A 12,060-nucleotide genomic window follows, 5' to 3' on the forward strand; every position below is an offset into this window, starting at 1 on the left:
AATGGATATGGGCTTTTGATCTGTTATTCTATCAGTAAGGATTTCCATATAATTATAAGTTTGACCAAAATATAATTTGGTATAAACTTATTTGAAGCAGGTTTTTTTTCCCCATTATTTTGGATTTTATTTTCTGTATCAAATTAGTTTGCATACTTTTCTTTTTCTAAAGAAGGAAAGCCAAAACTGAGATGTGAAGTTGATTCAAAAGTATTTGATCATGCATTAAGTTCATGCCCTACTTATACAGACAGGCATGATGCCAGAAAATCAAAATACTCTATATGAAATCATTTAAATTTGGCCTGAAATGAATTCATTTTTCTTCATCTAAGAGCCCTTTTGTTGGAGCTTAAGTAATGTTAAGATGTTTGTTAACTCTGTTTCTACTAAATAAAAATGAAACAAAAGGATTATGTTGGATTATGTTAACATTTTGTTGGATAAGTTTACAAAATGGTGCAGATTTATTAGTAATGAATAAAAACAGTTCATTGCCCCAAACTGAGAATGACGCTTTAGTAAGTGTGAGTGCCTTTGTCTGCTTAATAGCCACTTTTACAGTTCTGAAGAGAAAAACTGAACCTGCAGTATTGACGTAGACTTCTGCCTGAGAACTCCACATATAATGTGAACCACCCTGTCCTATCTTTAGACATCAGAGTTGAATGATTGATTCAGTTGATATCAATGGCAAAACGTAAACTGATTCCCTTAAGCTACTATTTTATCTCAGGGGAGGGGAGAAGTGTAGTGGATTTAATTTCTACTTACTGCTTTTATTTTGTAGTAGAGCTCTTAAGGAGGTGATTGACAGAAATAGAAATTCCTGATACACTATTTAAAATTTATGTGACATGGTTCTAATTTTGATTTTTAAAAAGCTTTACTGGACTCCTAAAATTGTATCTAGACATCTAAATGGTCTGTTTTTTGAAAAATGCCAACTACCCAGCAGAAACCATTGACTTAAATAGGAATTTGCTTGTTTTATCCTGGAAATACCAAATCAAGTCACACAGACAGTAGGGATATCATCCCTTTAAATACCTGCTGTAACAACAGTTTTTAAAAGTTGTAGTTGCATATATGCCATTTTGTAAAATAAGGAATATATGCAGTGGGTTCAATTCGACATCTTTTTAGAGACAACTTTATTTTAAAATATTTAGTAACTCATTGAGTTACATTTTCACCATATCTTTAGATACAAAACAGCCTGTGTAAAATGAGATGAATAGGGCAGTAATTTGGCTGATGTTTTCTTAAAAGACAGTATATGCCACTTGAGACCACTGGGAAAAAAATCCTAATTTTACAGTTGGTGGCACAAAAATGTCAGTGTTTAAATAAAGATATAGTTGTGATTTTTAACTTGCATTAAATCCAAACATTTGGATAAATTAAACTTTTCAAAACTATCTTTTCTTTATCTTGATACCTTCTAATAGGTTTGAAAGTGAAAGTATAAAGATAAAACACACTAGAAAACCCTTTAACTGTCTCACTTAACACACTAATAATAGGGCTGATATTGAGTCGGAGGAGGAGGAAAATGTTAAGTCACGATTGTTAGGTGAAAAAATTGTTGATTGGGTTGATTTGGATGTTCAGTGGTAGGTTGTTGTCTTTTATAGCTTTTTCCCCTCTCTCTAATGAAGGATCTAACCTGTGAGTTCAATACAGCTGTAACTATTCTATTTCCTCCTTTTAAAGTCCAGGTACAGACATTACACTTTTACCAGTATAAGTGATTGGAAAACAATCTATACTCATAACAGAACAGAAGTTTGAAACACACAAACTAGTTTTAAAATGGCAGAACCCAATCTAAGTTTTGTCGCACCCCCGCTCCCCCACCCAAAGGGCATACATGTATTTTGTTTGCTACTGATCTGAACTACCTCCACTTTTCAGAAAATCACATATCTTAGATCGATTCTACCTCGGGATTTTTGAATGTTTGTATTTAGCCTAAGCGTATGAATAAGAATACTATGTTCTAGATCGGGGCTAGAATGGCTAAAGTGATTTGGAAACTTTTGGGGCCAAAATCTGTCATCTTTAACTCTTTTGGTTGTTCTTGAACAATAACCACCACTACCCCCTCCCCCCCCCCCCACACACATACACACACACTTTAGCAAGGGAAATTCTGAGGAAGCAGGGGGAATCATCTGAGTTCGTGCTCCACACCCCTCAAGTTTCCCCTAGAGTCAGGTCTCCTTCCCGAGAAGGCACTTCGTAGGAGGCTGAGGTAGAGGTTGCGGAGGCAAGCAGCTCAGCTGAGTCCACTCCTCCTGTTGCTGTGCCTCTGCCTGCTGAGGAGGGGGATATTGCAGCATCCACACATGCACCTGCACCCAAAAAGCGAGCAGGTAGTATGGTCTGGGATCATCATGGCAGTATATGTGGGATCATCTGTCTGCCTGCACTGCTGAGCCAAAACCAGCCAGGGCCAAGGAACAAAACACATGAGCACCATGGGGATGCTGATGCATCTCTGCAGGCACCATCCCCTTGCCCTTGCTCCTCCTCAGCCTGGCACCAGTGGGAGCATGCCCAAAGGGAAGTACCCCTCTTGCTCCAAAGCCCGTGTTCCCCTCCCCCCCCCCCCCAAAGCAATGGCAGGCCACACTGGAACAGTGGGGGAAAGGTGGCCTGAAAGGGGGGTGCATTGCAAGTGCGAGCGAGATCACCCAGAGCATTGGGGAGATAGCGCTCGTGGGAAACAAACTCATGGACTCAATATAGACATTGGATATATGACACACTACAACCTGCTGGACATCTGACTCCCCAGATACCTCTCTACTTTTAACTGTGCTGCTACATCCCCCTTCCCTCCCCCCCCAGCCTGTCCCACACCCTCTGAGACCCCCATTTCCATTTTCACTGACTGGCTTTCTTATATGCATTGCATGCCAGCCTCTGGCTTCTTTATTATTCCTTCCATCCAGGAACAGCACACCTACACACCAACTGCAGGTGCTTCCTCAGCCTGACAAAGGGTTTTTTCAACTTGAAAGCTTGCTAAGATATATTTCTCTAACTATTCAGTTGGTCTGCTAAAACACCAGATTAGATTGACCCAAAGGAAAGAACCTTGTCTGTCAGTGCCATGTCTTTAGACCAACACCCCTAGCACCTGACCAGAAGGATGTAGGGCCCGGGGCACATCTAAGCCCCAGGGCTAGGGCTGGCAGGGAGAGTTCTCTGGCAGCTGCTAGAGAAGAAGCTCTTGCAAGAGAGGAAAGAGGCTCTGTCACAGTTTGGCTGCCTGAGATGCTGCTCGTGCTACTGTGCTGCTCACTAAGTTATTTTATTACCTGTTGTCATTTAAAGTGGTGGACTGGATTGAGGCTGTAAGGGAGGAGGAGACCTCATTGGGGAACACTACCATGTCATGTAGAGGCCCCAGCACCAATGAGGGTGCGCCTTAACACACACACAGTGTCGCCCACACACATCATGCGTTTTGCTTGTCAGCAGCCTGAGGTGCAGTTTCTCAGAAACCCCTTTACCTATCTCCTTGAAATTTGGCAGCCTTTGTGGCTTCAGAAGGAGCTACCGTTCCTGCATGTTTCATCCGAATTGGGTGAGAAATGACAAAGTTACAGGTGGTTTCATGCTGCCCCATTATAGCCTATGGGCAAAACATCAAAACAACGAAACAGTTTCAACGAAATGGAACAGTGGTTCTGAAACTAAATGAAAGTTGAAACAAAACACTGTCCGATCGAAACGGTAGTCAAAATGGAACAGTGCTGTTTGTCACAGCCCTAGTTTGCAGCTGCTTTTTTCTATTTCCCATGTATTGGTTTTCCCCAGTTTTTAGGGATATATGATGATAATTCTTGCCTCAAAGTGTATATTAAACTCTTCCTTTGTAAGAGAATATTACATGAATGACTATTGTGAAATGAATAAATAAATACTGAGAAGTTAAAATTAATATTGAGAAATTAACTGTTGATTTCATGTGATCTTAACCACTGGGCTGTCAGAGATAAGCAAATAGATTTTTCTACCCTCTTGGTCTGACCTGCTAGCAAGGCAACAACTATTTCAAACTATTACACTTGGAAAAGGGTCTTCTGCTTTTAAACACAAAACGTGTCATGCATCATTGAGCTAATTCACCCAGGGGTCAACATTGGGTAAGTAATGCCAGCTGTTCAGATTCTGGTGTCAGCAAGAAGAAAAAAATAAAACAGTAAGATAGATAACTAAGTGGGAGATTAGAGGAATAGACTATCCTGTTGCGTCAACTGTGCATTTATATTCATTTACTGTACTTTGTTTTCAGATAACTGGTTCTATTTTGTGCATTTCTGTATCAGTTTTGCTATAATATCTGTCAAGAACTTTGGGAAGAATCAGAAAGCATGCTGGCCAAGATTCTGAGAACTGGTCAAGGGGAGCAATTTTTTCATCACTTCTGATTTATGTTAGAAGTATTTTGGGGAAGAATTGGCATAAAAGATTTCATAATATTCATTTAATATACATATTACAAATATCTATTTAAATGAATAATATGAAGGTTTCTCATATATCTAGTTATATATATGAACTGAGTAAATCTTCTGCATTCTTGGCATCTTTGAAACACACACACAACTTATTTAGGAGCCTACATATTTGAAAATTGTGATTGTTGACAACATGTCATTTACCTCATCAATTTTAGAAATGAGTATTTGTAGACTTCACAAAGAGTTTGGATCCAGGATTTTACATGAATCCTAATTTTGGATTAGAGTATGTTGGCTATTCAAAATAGGAGTTTAGATCTGAAGTTCTACCTAGAAAACAGGTAGCTATGAAAAACTTCCGTGTAATTGGCTGCAGACTAATGAAAATCTACTTTTAGCAGAATAATCTCTTTCTTAAATTTTGCTGGGTTAGATAATGTTCCATTCTCCTTTGGATCAAAAAACAATACGGTTATGTATTTAATATTCAAATGTTATTTTAAATATTAATTTAGCTACAGAGTGAGGCATTTAGTATTTTTTTCATTTCACATCTTATTTTAGGAAAAAGTACTTTGGAGTTTCTAAATGTAGGTCAGTTGTCAAGGCATCCATAGGAATCATATCACAGTGCTTCAAAATGACACCCTATGGAAATTTTAAAAAATGTAAAATAATCTCAAATTATCTAGTTTTATCATTTGATTTTTGTTTTATCAAGCTATATTTATGTTTAATTAATAGATTGTGTGAGATTGCTGCTGACTGCAGAAGCACAAGTTGATGCTGCTGATAAAAATGGCTTTACACCCTTGTGTTCAGCAGTTGCTCAGGGACATACCAAGTAAGTGTAATGTTAAGATTTTACTTTGAAGTCATTACTCTTTAATCATTACATTTTTAGCTATCCTTGCCCTTAACTATCATGTATTGCAAGTACTGAATCTCCTATTAATATATTGGGATTGAAACTTTAAACCAGTTGGCAACTTTGATTTACTCATGCATTTTGCATGTAACTGCACCAAGACAGGTTCCATGGGAGCCATGACTTTGAATTTCCTAACTTTTGTAGTTCTCTGCCCTGAACTTCCATTAGTGCTAGGTTTTGCTTTGACTTTATTTGAAGGAGAGCTGTGACTTACCACATATTGAAATAAATCAGAGCATTTATCCGAATGTTCTTACGTGCAGTATATAGTCATGTACTTTGAAATAAATGTAGCTGCTTTTTGTATAGTTTGAGCACTTCATCTTGATATGTTTAGGAATAGAAAGTTGTGTACATATTTCCAACATGCTTTTAAATCTTAATTTTATTTCTAAACCACATTACTGGAGAAATGCATACATTTCAGGCAATTAAAATAGACATATCAAACCTTTTTAATTACATTTACAGGAAAATAAATTTATAAATATAGGAAATACCTGACAGCTCTCTTGCTGAAAATTAAGTCCATGGCAGTTTTAAAACAAATTATTTGTTTTCTTCAAGGTTCCTGAAAAAAAGTCATTAAAAATGGATGTTTTTAATGCTTTTAATTAAAGGAAAATGACTGACTAAAGTTATATGAAATTTTCTAGATGCCTTATCTTTTTGTTTGTCAGATTTTAGCTAAAAAAGGCAAAGAAAGTTTTAAAAACTGGCATTGTGCTCTCTCTTTGCTGTTTTATTATGGATAAATAAGGTCTAAAAGATTATATTTTTTAAGAACTTCTTTAATCTTAGAAACATGATGAATGTACAGTCCAGTTTTCCTTGGTTTTGCTACAGGACCTGCTGGATGTCTTGCAGCATGTTTATTGTAAACTCTTGTGCTTAACTGGAAACGCAATAATGTTGCATCTCAAAAAGAAGTCCATCGTCAAGAATGATAATCATTTAAATGCATTGTATCATATACAAAAAGTTTTGAATAATCTTAATGTCATATCTTTCCTCCTCTTTCACATCCTTGTTTCTTGTAATGTCATTGTATATATATTTACTTGTGATGTGGTTGTGCTTAGGAGTCCCAGCCATAAAGTCAGATCCCATTATGTTAGCTTAAAAGAGCAAAAAAGAACTATTTTAGTTTCCATTCCTGGATGCCTGTAAATGCATGGAAATTCTGGATGTAAGTGAAACTTTTTTTTTTTTTTACATAACTGTATTGATTCCATTGCAGACCTTTGCAATTTTTACATAGCACTTCACTGAAATGAATGTAAGTGAGGATCATTGAAGATTCCTATTCTGTCTAGAAGGACTTAAAAGTCCTAAACCTAAGGATACTATGAGAAGGATGTATTGCTTAAAAAAAACCCAAAACCCTTGGGTATGTTTTCAGGTCTGAAGCCTTGTGTTCATATTACTGCTGTTCTTCTCTCATTCCTCCCTTACCTACCATGTTTGCCTTGCTCTCATGCTCTGAGGTGGTGTATTCAAATCATTAGGGCAGCGACTGCCTTTTGTGAAGCCCCAATCCTGACTGGGCTCGTTGAGCTTGGTTATATTTAATAATGGTGCACCGAGCCAATTTTGTAAATTGGTAATAGGTGGGAGGTGCACCTCTACTTCCCCCTGCCCAACTTCACATCCTCCCACTATAATAAATGTAACTTAGATGTGTTCTTTTAAATATGAAATTATTTATTTCTGTTGCTTTTCTGCTGTTAGCACTTGGGTATTTATGGCCGTGCAATGCTTACAGCACAGTAGAGCTTATGTTCTCTCTTTTCCTGGGGGCTATTTATATAGTGTGACATCCCTGAATACAACTTGTGTTGCTTCTCTCCCTTTTTGATGTACTGAATATGAACTGCTTTATCATGCCAGAGTGAAAGTTTGGAATAATAATGAAGCTAGGAATATAGAAATACCCTGGGAAAACATAAATACAGCAGAAGTAGGGGATGCTTAATCTGTTGATTGCTTTAAATTGTTTGCTTTGAGAATTCTGCTAGGAATGATGCTCTACTGTGTGCTCTCTCTCTCTTCTTTATTGACCTGCATCAGACTGTGCTGCAGATGTTATGAATTCCAGATTCTTAGTCCAGTGATGGACTCTATTACTTGATAGCATCAAGCATGATATACACAACCGCAATGTGAATTTTGTGGCACAGTTAACATTTAACTTATTACCTCAACTGTGACAAACCCATGGTCCAAGCCATAGTCTCCTCAGTAAAAAAAAAAACAAAAAAAGCTAGTTCTTCTGTGGGTTTATGTATGGTACTAACAAATGAACTGTAAAACAATCAAACTTAGTTCATTTATGGACCAAGCCAGGTGGTAATCCTAGACTCCCAGAGAGGAGAGATTAGTTTACTAACTCCTTATCATTCCCTAGAGGGCAGGCTAATAATACTCTGGAATGACTTGGGTCCAACAGATCAAAAATAACCGTTTCTTGAAGTGGCATAATTTTAAAACATTTAGAGTACGCTTAGCCTGGATTGACACCCTTTAACGGGTGAATGCTCCCATTTTAAGGAATGCATGTGGTACCTGCATTGGTCTGAGACAAAAAAATGCAAAAATCTAGAACTCTTGGTTCCAAAATAATACCTTTTATTAGACCAACTGAGAAATTGCAAAAAAAATCTTTTTCTGCAAGCTTTCGGGCTCATGCACCCTTCATCAGGCTCAAGGAAAGTTCAAGATGGTAAAAAGTCCCCATATGTAGGCAATAAACTTCATTTTTGTACAGAGGAAGCAGAAGCTGGAAAACTGTCCCTCTGAGTCCATGAGAGTGTCTTCGTGAGCTTGCTCTTTGTTGTGTAGATCAAGCTGGATTTCCCCCTTGTTGGTGTCAGATGGCAGGCAGGGAGTTATAGAAATGTTTCTTGTTGCTCAGGAATTAAGTTTATAATCCAGAATCAGCTAAAATTCAGCATCTTCTGTGTTTCAGGGATGTGTGTGGTAGCCATGTTGGTCTGAGCCAAAAAGAAATGTCATTTTAAGTGCCTTTATGACTGTTTAAAGGGAACTTGTAACACCGTTGTAACAATATCTGTTGAATTTAGTGTTACAGCATGATAGCTTTTATATCATGTAAAATTATATTTTTGGCCTTTGTGGGTTGCAGATTTGTAAAATAATGCAGGGTACTCTTTTTGAGAAATATAATTTGAAACTTTTATATACCTACTTACATTTTTTAAGTTTGGGAAACGGGCATTATTTTTCTTGAGATTGAATGACTATTCTTCCAGCCAGGCATAATGCATGTAACCCTAATAAAACTTCACAAACATGTTTGTTTTGACCATCAACCTCTATTTCCATGAGTACCTCTTAAAAAAACCATTTATCTGTGACAGTGTGAGATGTTTTTATACTTTAAATAAATGTTCAATAGACTATGAGAAGGCCCATGATATTTGTTACTTATTCCTGTTCATTCAGTACTACTGTATGTCTGTTTTACACTCATCCAAAGTTACGAATTTGATCTTAAACATCAGTACTTTAATGACAAAATATTTAAAACATTTAAAATGCTTTAAATTTGTGTAACCTGTACTTCAAAAACTTCTAATGATGGAGCTTCTACAACACTTGCAGGTATTTTGTTCCACTGCTTAATCACTCTTGTATTTAATAAATAAACACTCTTTACTGACATACACACTAAATCTCACTTATAGCAATTTAAGCCCACTTATTAGTTGTTCCATGGCCAGGGGGAATAATGGCATGCCATTGTCTTTATGAACATCATTTTTTGTATCTACCCTTTGTTATCAATCCTCCCCCTCATCCCTCCTTTTTCCATTCTCCAGATTAAATAGTCACAGTTCTTCAAACCTTTCCTCACTTGTCATGCTTTTTCTAGACCAATAATGATTTTTATTAGTTTTCTTTGGACTCTAATTTGTCTACCTGTATCTTGAGGTAAGGTTCTGAAAACTGAACAGAGTGTTCCAGGTGAGGTCTCACTGGTGCTAAATACAGTGAACGAATTATTTTCATTGGGTTTTATGCCACACACCTGTTACATGATTTACTCTCCTGTTAGGAGAGTATGGTGAAGGACTTACACATCTGAGTATGCTATTAACCATTTTTGCAGCAATATTACACTACTGACTCGCATCCAGCTTTTGGTCTAATATATTCCACAGGTCCTTTTCTACAGTACTTCAGCTTATCAGTTTTTTTCCCACTATACATTATACATTTGACTGTTCCATTCCAAGTGCACTTGTCCTTATTGAATTTTATTTTGAATCATACTATCCTTGATCCAGCCACGTTCATGTCATCTGCAACTTTACTGATGTGTTCAGTCAGTTCCATCTTGCAGGTGGTCAGTGAAGATACTTAACAATACTGGACTTAAGGATGTGAATGGCTAAATGATTAATCATTTAACCAATCAGCTCAGTAATAACTGGTTCTAGCTTACCGGTTATCATTTAGCCTGGGGCTGGGCACAGTCGAGGAGGGAAGTGGGGGAAGGGAAGCCCTGCGATGCCCCAACAGGAACTGAAAGGGGGAGAGAGAAGTGAAGAAGAAGGGAGGCGGGAGAGATGACTAATACCTAATAGTTAGCTATGCTACACAAAGGGTGGGAGGGAGAGAATAGTGAGGCGCAGGGGAGGGGACATGGAGAGGTTGCCTGCTCCCTCCTTCACAATGTACCAGCACCTGCAGCAGGCTGGTAAAGCCCTGGATGGCTGCTGCTTGCCTGCGAGGGCTGTGCTGCCTGCCCCTTTCCCCTCCCTCTCCCTCCTGCGCTGCTGCAGCTGGCCCCAGAAAGTTGTGCCCCGGTGGCTGCAGCCCCTCGCTGACTGCTGCCCCCTGGGGCTTCCTGGGTTATACTGCCTGCCTGGCAGGACTGATTTGGCCTCCGGCTCCCCGTGCTGCTCAGAGCAGGTGGGTGCAGCCCCTTCTCCATGGCTGGGCAGGGCAGGGCAGGACAGGTGCCAGTCCAGGACTAGGCACTCCTCTCCCCCCTCCCCCTACCCCAATTTCACAGAGCCACAGGCTGGAACACAGTGCCACCATGGCAATCCCCATCCCTGCACCCGACCAATCGTTTCACCTGTTGTAATTACAACAAATTGAACAAATATTTATTTAATCGGTGTTTAGATCCCTCACTGGGCTCAGGGTAGATTTTTGGGGAGGCCCACTTGCCACCTTTTCCCAGTTGGACATTGAACCGTTGATGAATACTCTTTCTGCGCAATTATCCAGCCAGTTAGGTAGCCACCTCATAATAGTTTAATTTAAACTGTTCCCTTAGTTTACTTTTAAGACTGTTTTAGGAGATTATGGTGAAGGACTTACTATAAAGTTGAGATATATTGCATTCACTGCTCTTCCTCATCCATAAAACCCATCACCTTGTTGTATAAGGAAATGAGTTTGGCAAGACCTTGTTGGCTGTTCTTGGTTACCTTGCTATCTTCTGGGTGCTTGAGACAGATTCCTTGATGACATGTTCCAGAATCTTTCCAGGTGTTGAGGTTAGACTTACTGACCTGTAATTCCCTACATCCTCCTTATTCTCTCTTTTTTTTTTTTAAAGGGGGGACGGAATCAAATGAACATGTTTCCAGGTTTCTGGAATGTTATCTGATTTCCATGAATTGTCAAGAGTCAGCTTTTTGGTGGACAAATTGTATTATCAGTCACCTAAGGAGTTATTATTTTACAGTTTGTGTTGATACTGGTTTATTCCACTGGTAGAAGACTCCAATGTCTGTGTGGTTTGTTTTTTTTAAATAAAAATGTCTGTGTTTTTTTTTAACTTTATTTAAGTTTTTAATGGAAACATGTAGCGCTTCACAACTGTTCATTTTTCAATAATTGCTACTTTGTAGGACTGCAAATAGCCAGTCATTTTGTCAGAGAAACAGAAATTGCCAAATATTTGGAGACGGCTGTAAGAGTTGGTCTGTATTGTCTCCTGCTGCACCTAGGAATGCTGCCAAGAATAACACACTGCCTGCTTGCTCCCATTCTGTGTCAGCTCCTAGAAATGAGGTGATGTGGCCACTTCAGTGGTGCTGACTCTGCTCCTTGTGTTGCTTCCAGGCTTCCTGTCTTGGGCTTATTAGCAGCATTTCAGTGCTGCTTTAATTACCCTACATTGCCTCACATCTGCGAGTTTCTGTTCCCAGAATAGGAGAACAGTTCTCCCAGGAGAACAGGAAATTCTGTGAAGAATTTCCTGGCTTGGCCTAGAGCCAGTGTAGGCATATCTTAAATGGGAATGGTCAAAACATAAATGTTCCTCTGTTAATCATGGCTGACCAGTACTTAAACCCCTTGTTTAACTAGACTCCAAAGTGAGGGGGAGTTTGCTAGAGAGCTTGCCTGGAAACTTTCCTTCACTATAAGCAGGCTAGCAGGGAAAAGGGAACCTTTCAGGATCGAGGAGCAGCAAACAGGCCAGCTTACAGGGGAGTTTGGTAGGGAAGGTCTGCTTGGAAAGAGGAGCAGGAAGAGAGAGGCTGTGGGTTAAGTGACCCGGAGAAATGGATGGAAGACATTGCAATACCAGAGTCATTGCCAGCTCTTCCTCTGTTTGCACCTGTGAGGTGTCTGTCTAGGCTAAACTGCTCACTGTTGAGCCTTCCA

General features: G+C 39.0%; 1 protein-coding gene across 2 annotated transcripts in view; it reads left to right on the forward strand.

Moving 5' to 3' along the window:
* CTTNBP2 (cortactin binding protein 2) overlaps positions 1 to 12,060 on the forward strand; it is a 174,059-nt gene that overhangs the window by 108,211 nt on the left and 53,788 nt on the right. For both annotated transcript variants that reach the window (XM_014601007.3, XM_059725945.1), the window contains one exon: positions 5,223 to 5,322. In XM_014601007.3, the coding sequence (XP_014456493.2) occupies positions 5,223 to 5,322 (100 nt within the window). The remainder of the gene's footprint in view (positions 1 to 5,222; positions 5,323 to 12,060) is intronic.

This window comes from Alligator mississippiensis, chromosome 4, assembly GCF_030867095.1.
Source record: "Alligator mississippiensis isolate rAllMis1 chromosome 4, rAllMis1, whole genome shotgun sequence".
Taxonomy (NCBI): Eukaryota; Metazoa; Chordata; order Crocodylia; family Alligatoridae; genus Alligator; species Alligator mississippiensis.